Source organism: Cervus elaphus, chromosome 4, assembly GCF_910594005.1.
Source record: "Cervus elaphus chromosome 4, mCerEla1.1, whole genome shotgun sequence".
NCBI classification, from domain to species: Eukaryota; Metazoa; Chordata; class Mammalia; order Artiodactyla; family Cervidae; genus Cervus; species Cervus elaphus.
In genome coordinates this window covers 64,295,127-64,304,239 of record NC_057818.1, presented here as the reverse complement: position 1 = coordinate 64,304,239, position 9,113 = coordinate 64,295,127, and the positions used below count along the sequence as shown (strand labels likewise).

Below are 9,113 nucleotides of genomic sequence, written 5' to 3'. Positions count from 1 at the left end.
AGTTCCACCCAGTTGTAATCATTTATCAATAAATCACTACTTACTACTTCTTTCCTTCACCTCTGACAATGCAGGTGTTTTTTTTTTTCCCAATTAAGAACTTTCCATCATCAACTCTATTGTGTAACTCCAAGAGTCTGTGATAGAAAAGTAAAGAGAAATAGTCATTTATAAAAGATTATACTATGCCTCCATAAAGCTGGGGGAAAAGATAAAAATGATCATTTTACCATGATGACATGATTCACTTTATCTGTTATTCTTCTCCTTTTCTTAAAGTCTACTTTGTCTGATAGTAATATAGCTGCCTTAGCTTTCTTGTGTTACTGTTTGCACAGTGTATCTGTTCCCTTCCTTTTACTTCCAACTTACCTCTGTCCTAATATTCCAAGAGCAGCACTGGGCATAGTATACAGTTACCTGTCTTTCCTCCCCAGACAGTCACCTCTGCATTTTTGCTAAAAAGAAGCATGAGGAGGAGCTTTATATGTGCAGGTTAATGTTTTATTTCTTCCTCCAGTATCTGCTTACATTGTTATACATTCTTTGTGAAATATCATCTTGCTGCACACTTATAAAACATGCCCTTTTTAATATGGGTATCGTGGTCTGAAAAGAATACTTAAAAATTATTCAGCATGTAAGTCATTTGTCCACTGGCAATAAATATAGGTCCCTAAATGCATTGTACCTTCATAGTTCATAGAGGCTCAAAGTGCCCCTTGAACCAGAAGATTCCTCTAGTGTATGGAGGGATTCCACACAGCATCTATGTCCTGTGGTTATGATGATTCAGCAGCAGGGATGCTTGGGTGAAGAGTTTGGAAGGTGGAGGCTGTTGCTTCTAGTTCTGCTCCAGGCTATGTCGGATCCCATAGCCAAAGTATATGGCAAATCCTAGTAGGGAAATGAGACGATGAGAAGGGAAAGTAGGTGCTCGCCTTACTGATACACGCTTGTGTACACACACGCTCATGTGCATGCTCAGTCCCTCAGTCGTGACTGATTCTTTTGTGATCCCACAGACCATAGCCCTCCAGGCTCCTCTGTCCATGGGATTCTCCAGTCAAGAATGCTAGGGTGGGTTGCTATTTCCTCCTCCAGGGGATCCCCCTGGCCCAGGGGTTGAACCCATGCTCTTATGTTTCCTGCACTGGCAGGTGGATTCTTCACCCCTGAGACAACAGGGAACCCTACACTTGCTCAGTAGGTCTCCTGTGAGGGTGTCTGACACAGAATAGGGGAGTGGTGTTAGGAAGAGGATGGGGATTAGTCAACTGAGAGGTCTCTTAATCCAAGAAAACCACTTACCAATGGCATTCCAGACACCGAATTGGATCCAGGCCCCAGAAGTCAACTGCATCATCAGGTAAATGTTCACAAAGATGCTCACCAGTGGGAGGACAGGCAGAGCAGGGACCTGTGGGCAGAGTCAGTTCATCCCTGAACACAGCCCAGATGTCAGAAAAGGAGCCCCCAACCCACATGTGGGCAGGAAGACTCCAGTCCTATTGAAGCTGTGTGTTCAGTGCCTACTGAAACTGGGCATGTGAAGCACTGAGTGTGGATCAGGGAACGGTCCATTGGTTTGAGCAATTTCCCATCTTCCCACGTTCAGCAAAGGAGGTTTAGACCTCAAGGCAGGTAGACTACATTCACTCAAGGTGGATAGTTTGGGCACATAAGGCCACCTACTTTTTAAAAATTAATTAATTAATTAATTTGGCTGCATCAGAACTGAGTTGTAGCCTGAGGGGCTTCTCTAGTTGTGGGGCATGGGCTTAGCTGCCCTGCAGCATGTGGGATATTTGTTCCCCCACCAGGAATCTAACCTACATCCCCTGCATTGCAAGGTGAATTCTTAACCACTGGACCACCAGGGAAGTCCCTCACCTACCCTGAACGGAAGAGGAGAGGGGTCGTGGGGCTGCCTCCAGATGATGACCGTGACCCCAGTGATGAGCAGCAGCAGCAGCACAGCCACTGTTGTGAGCACGGGGTCTCCAGAGAACACCCGGCTGGGCCACTGGGCCAGGATCAGGCTCAGGATGGTCAGCAGGAGAACTGCAGGGGTCAAGGAGGAGGAGAACAGGCTGGACCCGGAAGACAAAGATGTCAGGACCTCAGGTCACACCCCTCTCAAGGCTGCCCACCTCAGGAAGGGCCATCTTATCTCCAAGACTCCTCAAGTGACAAATATACACTCCTACCCATCCTGCCAATTTCAGAATACCACCAAAGAGAAGTCCCACTGCTCACCAAGCAGGAAGGCACATGCATACACAATCTGGCCAGATTTCTGGGTGGGGATGGTGCTGGTAGGGAACCACAGACTCTTCAGAATGTTTGAGTTTCCTGCTTCAGAGACAAGTTCTGAAAGGTTTTCTTCAACTTTAGGCTTCATCTCAATTTCCTCCTCTGTTTTCTCCTTCTTGCTGAAATTCTGATCTGGCTGGTACCTGAGTGAGAGGATATTAAGACAGGATTAACAGCAGCCCCTATACTCATCCAATATCAGACAGCTTAATCCAACTCTTTCCTGACTTCAGCAGAGCAGGACATGAAGCTAGAAGAATCTTAGCTCCCCTTGAGTCCACGACCCCCAGCCAAGGTGTAGCAGAGTCTCACCTGAGGGCAAGGACAGAGAGAGCCACCAGAGAGTAAGCAAGCAGGGTCCCGATTGATAGGAGGTCCACCAGATCGCTGAACTCGAAGAGTAACGCCGTGACCGCTAGGATGAGGGCACGGACAAGGTGGGGAAGGGAGTGAGAAACAGCCAGAAATATAAAAGGTAAGGAAATGATCAAACAAGGGATGGATTTTGTTTATTCACCTGCAAGGGTTCCAGAAGACATGATGGCCATGACCGGGGTGCCTGTGTGGGCATGGATCTGGGCAAGTCCCTGAAAAAGGAGTCCATCCTCTGCCATCACGTACATCACCCGAGGCATGGGGAACATATCACCGAGGAGACTGGAAAAGAAAATGGCAACTTATATGAGAACATGGAGAGACAGGAAGGAAGGACTGACGCTTCCATGCTCTAGTCTACATGGGGCAAGGTGCCCTTCCCTCTTGTCTCTCAATCCCAAGGACTGGAATACCCGAGCATCTGACAGTCAATGGGGAGAAAATCAAGACACTGACCTGGATGTAAGAGCACAGAGGGTGCCAACAGCCACGACATATCTGGCAGGGCCCCACCCAACATGGAGAAAAGCCTGTGGCAAGGGGCTGTCAGGATGAATCTGGTAGTAGGGCACCATGAGAGTGAGTGCCGCTGAGACACCAAAGCATGCCAAAAAGCAGATGATGATCGTGATCATGGTGCTCACGGGGATGGACCACTGAGGATTTAGGGCTTCTTCCCCTGCAGGATGCATAGATGTACTAGGTTAGGAAAACACAGTGAGCGAAAGCACAATATTCCCTTTCCTCTTGCACCATCAAAAGCAGCCTAAACTTCTTCCAACTCCTATGCCCAAGGGCAGCCTAATCTGTGGTCAAACCCCTGATGAGAAGCACAGTGACTATATTACCTTTAGTGACAATGGCATCAAAACCAATAAACATGTAGAAACACAGAGCTGCTCCCTGGAGAATTCCATCAAAGCCAAAAGGTGCAAACCCTCCAGAACCCAGAGGACCCAACCTATAGTGAGAGAAGGAATGAGGAAGAACATGGGTGAGGTGAGTTCAGCCATCATTACTGGACTCTTCCCTTCATACCGCAAGAGCTGGGATCCAGGACCCCCATCACTTAGATCCATCAGCCCAGGTCTGTTTGGTGGTGGTTTAGTCAATAAATCATGACCGACACTTTCAACCCTATGGGCTGTAGCCTGCCAGGCTCCTCTGTCCATGGGATTCTCCAGGCAAGAATCCTGGAGTGGGTTGCCACTTTTTAGTCCCCACAAGATTTGCAGACTTGCACCTTCCATCATACAAGTGTCACTATGGACAAGAAAACCCTCCTAACCTAGAGGTGCCACTGGATTCAGATGTGTTCAATGCGTAGTCCTGTTCCATGAGCTTCCAGTTGTGCAGGTCTCCCTTAATGAAACCAGAGATGATGATGAAGCTGAGAACCAAAACGTTGATGCCTGTGAACACTTTGTAAATCAGGGTTGACTCAGGAGCTCCCAGAACCAGTAATCCTGTGGGAAAGATGGAATATGAGACATCCAAAATAGCCAAATCCATAGACACAGGAAGCAGGCCAGTGTCTACAGTGTCAGGAGGGCTGATGGTGGTGGATAGATGGACAGTGACTGCTCAGTGAGTGCAGGGTTTCCTTTAGTTGCGATGCAAATGTTTGGAACTAGATGGAGGGATGGTTACACAGCACTGTGAAGGTACTAAGTCCCACTAAGGACACGTTAATGTGGCTTGTTTCTTACTGCGCCGTCATCTCACAGTAGACATGTCTATCAAATCATCATGTGGTACACTTTAAACTTATACAATGCTGGATGTCAACTAACTCGATAAGGGGGGTATATAATTAAATGGTTAATTTTATGCTCCGTAAATTTTCTCTCAATTAAAAAAAGAAGTTTGGTTTCAGTACAGAGGAAGAAACTTGTCAGTCTAAGTAAATCCTTCTCAGTTGGGAGTGGTTTTGTTCCCCAAGGGACTGTTGGCAATGTCTGGAGACATTTTCTTTGTTTTGTTTTGGGTTCATTTTTTGGCCATGCCATGGTTTGTAGGATCTCCATTCCCTTGCCACGGATGAACCTGGGCCATGGCAGTGAAAACCCAGAATCCTAACCACTAAACCACCAGATACACAGATGACACCACCCTTTTGACAGAAGGTGAAGAGGAACTGAAGAGCCTTTTGATGAAAGTGAAAGAGGAGAGTGAAAAAGCTGGCTGAAAACTCAACATTCAAAAAACCAAGATCATGGCATCCAGTCCCATCACTTCAGGGCAAGTAGATGGGGAAACACTGGAAACAGGGACAGACTTTCTTTTCTTGGGCTCCAAAATCACTGCAGACAGTGACTACAGCCATGAAGTTAAAAGACACGTGCTCCTTGTTTAAAAAGCTCTGACCACCCTAGTCAGCATATTAAAAAGCAGAGACATTACTTTGCCGACAAAGGCCCATCTAGTCCAAGCTATGGTTTTTCCAGTAGTCATGTATGGATGTGAGAGTTGGACTATAAAGAAGCTGAGCACTGAAGAATTGATGCTTTTGACCTGTGGTGTTGGAGAAGACTCTTGAGAGTCCCTTGGACAGCAAGGAGAGCCAACCTGTCCATACTAAAGGAAATCAGTCCCGAGTATTCATTGGAAGGACTGATGCTGAAGCTGAAACTCCAATATTTTGGTCACCTGATGCAAAGAACTGACTCATTGGAAAAGACCCTGGTGCTGGGAAAGATTGAAAGTGGGAGGAGAAGGGGACAACAGAGGATGAGATGCTTGCATGGCATGCCTGACTTGATGGGCATGAGTTTGAGCAAACTCCGGGAGTTGGTGATGGGCAGGGAAGCCTGGCATGCTGCACTCCATGGGGTTGCAAATAGTCGGACATGACTGAGCGGCTGAACTGAAGTGAAGCCACCAAGAAACTCCCTGGACACATTCTGATTGTCACAATTTGGGTGGGGGGGGGGGGTTGGTGTCACCCATATCTAATGAGCATAGTCCAAAGATGCTACACATCCAACAGTGATTAAATTAAGAAAACCCTACAGTGCACAGGTTAGCCCCCACACCAAAGGCTGTTCCAGCTAGAAGATCAGTAATGCCTAGGGTGGGAAACAGTGGTCTATGTCTTGCCTTCCTGTCTCTCATACCACAGACCATTCTTCCCAGTTCTATTCCCCCACCATGCTGCTACCCCAAGCCTTTCCCACCCCACTTCCCCCTCCACACCCCACTCTTCCCATCCTATCATGAAAATCCCCAGCTTACCTGTGAGAAGCAGCAACACGGCCAGTGCAACAAAATCTGGGTACTTGGCCAGGAAGTAGGGCATATATGGAGAGAAAGTTCCCTCTAACGCCTGAGAGATGTAGTTCCCAATCAGGCTGTCGAAGGTGTGGCTCCAGGCCCTGGCCACACTTGCAACGGCTGCAGCAGCAGCAGAAGGAACATTTGTTAACAAACATAAATTGAACCCCTCTATGTGCCATAGGATATATTTTGGGGGAAAATTACAAAATACTGATGCTGAGTACAGCTTTGTGGGACTCTGGACACAGAGGCCTTTTGGTCCCCCATTTCTTGTAGGCAAAACTCTAGCCTCCATGACCTTCCCTGAGTTCCAAAGAACAGATTCAAAGAGTTGCTAATCAAGGGAGGGGGGGGGCATGAAAACACCTGAGGCAAGATTAAAGAGACCACAGAAGCTCATCAACATTAGGTGGCTTGTTGGTTGCTTTCCTGATTGCCTGTTGGTTAAGAATCTGCCTTGCAATGAAGGGAGTCACATTCGATTCCTGGTCAGGGAACTAAGATCCCACGTGGCATAGAGCAACTAAATGTGAGCATCACAACTAGAGCGTCCATGCCCCTCGATGAAAGATCCTGTGTGCTGTAACTAAGACCTGACACAGTCAAATAAATAAATATTCAAGAAAAGAAAGAAAGAAAAACTTAAAAATAAATTAGGAGAGCTGATCACCTGAGATTCTGCACATACTGTGAGCTTGTCAGGATAGCTCTGACCAGGAGCCCTGACTATATGACCTCTCCCTATTCCCCAGGAAGTGAGGGCACTGTTATTAAGGCACTAACCTACTGTGTTCCCCCTTTGCCTGGCAAAGAAATAAAGTCGCTCTCTCCTTCTCCTTCATGACTCTGTCTCTGTATTTCTGTTTGGTGTTGGTGCACAAAGAGCCAAGATTTTACATCAATACCTACTCTCAAAGAGTTCTTTTTCATGAGGTGGAGAGAGTGGATGCAAATGATCACCATATAGGTCAACTATTTAATATGTTGGCAGGTGATCAAGGTTATGTAAAAAAACAGTGAAGTGGGAAAAGGAAAGATGGGAGACAAGGGTTGAAATCTTAAATCAAGTGGTAAAGGAAAATCCCATGAATGCAACAACTGAGCAGGGGCTTCAATATGGTGAGGGGAGGAGCCTGTGGGGCACGCCTCCCTCTCACCCACTCCTGACAGCTCCCTTTCTTCTGGGTTTTTGGTCCATCATTTAAGGAAGCAGGAGAAAGCTGACTAGAATGAAGTTGTGGGGTTTTCCTGATACTATTACCCTCCTCTTCCTCCTCCAGCAAAGTGGATGACCAAGTGCTCATGGATGACTGAAGACCCAACTCCTCACTCCTAATTTCTGATCTCAAGCCCCACACATTTTCCACCCATCATCTTACCAATGACATAAGTTAGTATGAGGTTCCAACCAGTGACGAAAGCCCACAGTTCTCCCACACTGATGTAGCTGTAGAGATGCGCAGAACCGGTCCATGACACCCGTGTCCCAAACTCGGCATAGCAGAGCCCAGACAACACAGAAGACAGGGCGGCCACCAAGAAGGAGATGATGATCGCTGGTCCAGCAATGAACATGGCCACTTCTCCCACCAGGATGTACACGCCAGCCCCCAGGGTGCTGGCCACACCCAATACCACCAGGTCAAGGGTGTTCAGGTGACGGGCCTCGGGACTCTCAGACCCCTCAGCGGGCTTCAACTGTCGCCTTCGAACCAGCTTCTGACCAAATTGGTGAACATCCTGACATCGCATCCTAGACAGAGTTGAGGAAGTAAGACCTGCTGAGGAAACAAGACACAAAGCCATCAAGAATGTTATCCACCCTTGGTCCTGGGAGTTTCACAGATGAACACCGTGATGGGGACCAGGTGGTCAAAGGACACATTGCTAAGTTCTCCATCTCTGAGCTTTGGTTTCTTAAACATAAAGAAGACTCTTAATGTGATTCGAAGTTACTAGAAAATTTGTTTAAAGAGAAGTGAAGGGGAGCAGACTATGTCTCCCCCAAATGTCCCACTTTGGCATGCAGGTTGCTTTGTGTTAAAGTCAATTAAGACCCAGCAGACTCAGGAGAAGTTCCTTGTCTCTCCTTTAACTGCTCAAAATAATGTAGATTAGGAGACCTATGCCAGGCAGAGAGTTATTTACCAGGGATAGCTTTTTATCTCAGAAAGACTTACCTGTCTAGAGCAGCATACCTTTGTTTCCCAAACACTAGCTCTTCCCATCATCCTGTGGATTGTCCTCCTCCCTTTTGAAGCCCCAGATCCCTAACCCCTTCTCCTTAGCTCAGAGGGGCATATAAGCCTCAAATTCCTGTCTTTGAACCTCTGAGTTTTCATGGGATTCCAATACATAACAAATTAAACTTGTTAATGTAACTTATGCCAACTTAATTATTAGACCAGTAAAAGCTCCTATAAAGAAAAAAATTCTGCTCCTACAAAAGCAAAGGCTTCCAGCAAAGTGCCAGGCACAGAGTAGCTACTTAGGTGGTATGAGTTGAATGGATAAGAATGCTTACTTTTGAATAGAAATCCATCTGTGGGTTCAAATTTCACTCTGCTACATATTAGTTTGTCTGATTTTGCACAAGCTGCATACCACTCTTTGTCTTCCTTTACTCAATCCCTGGGTCAGGAAGATCCCCAGGAGAAGGGAATGAAAACCCACTCCAGTAGAGTTGCCTGGAGAATTCCACAGACAGAAGAGCCTGGTGGGCTACAGTCCATGGGGTCATAAAGAGTTGGACAATACTGAGAGACTAACACTTTCACTTTCACTCCATAAAACAGGGAACTTGACTATCATCATTATTCCCTCCTTTCTTTGATATGCTTGAAGTGACTCTTTTAGGAGCTTGATGATCAGAGAGTTCAGACTCCACACATTTCTTCACCAAGGATCCTGAAACTTGTTCTCTTCCTGTTTCGTTGCTCACAGAGTGACACGGAATAGGAACTATGCTTTGTAACCGAAGGACATGGAATTTGTAGCAGGGACAGATTGTGGCCCAGCTCAGGCAATGCATCAAACCAGAGAGGCCTCCCAACTGGAGGGAGGGACTAGCCTTCATTCTGAATCAGAAATGACAGGACTCTGTTTCCTGCTCCTTTGGGTGTGTGAAATGTCCCCTCACTACACTG

At 46.7% G+C, this 9,113-nt stretch overlaps 1 protein-coding gene across 1 annotated transcript; it reads right to left on the bottom strand.

The window, feature by feature from the left end:
- Positions 1–500: 500 nt before the first annotated feature.
- On the bottom strand, positions 501–7,727 carry LOC122692499 (cationic amino acid transporter 3-like). The gene is made up of 11 exons (XM_043900113.1): positions 7,347–7,727; positions 5,926–6,084; positions 3,980–4,157; positions 3,540–3,652; positions 3,148–3,370; positions 2,834–2,973; positions 2,629–2,731; positions 2,260–2,459; positions 1,898–2,064; positions 1,312–1,420; positions 501–897 (listed from the first exon to the last, which is right to left on the bottom strand). Exons 1-11 carry the CDS (start codon positions 7,717–7,719, stop codon positions 845–847), a joined length of 1,818 nt encoding a protein of 605 aa, XP_043756048.1. The 5' UTR covers positions 7,720–7,727; the 3' UTR covers positions 501–844.
- Positions 7,728–9,113: the final 1,386 nt, after the last annotated feature.

Bases quoted from the DNA above. Each gene is read 5' to 3' on its own strand.
- LOC122692499 (XM_043900113.1), bottom strand. From the start codon at position 7,719: ATGCGATGTCAGGATGTTCACCAATTTGGTCAGAAGCTGGTTCGAAGG. The intron at 3,371-3,539 runs GTAATATAGTCA...TGCATCCTGCAG, and splicing joins TGATGCCATTGTCACTAAAG to GGGAAGAAGCCCTAAATCCT. The intron at 2,460-2,628 runs GTGAGACTCTGC...CCTCTCACTCAG, and splicing joins CTCTCTGTCCTTGCCCTCAG to GTACCAGCCAGATCAGAATT.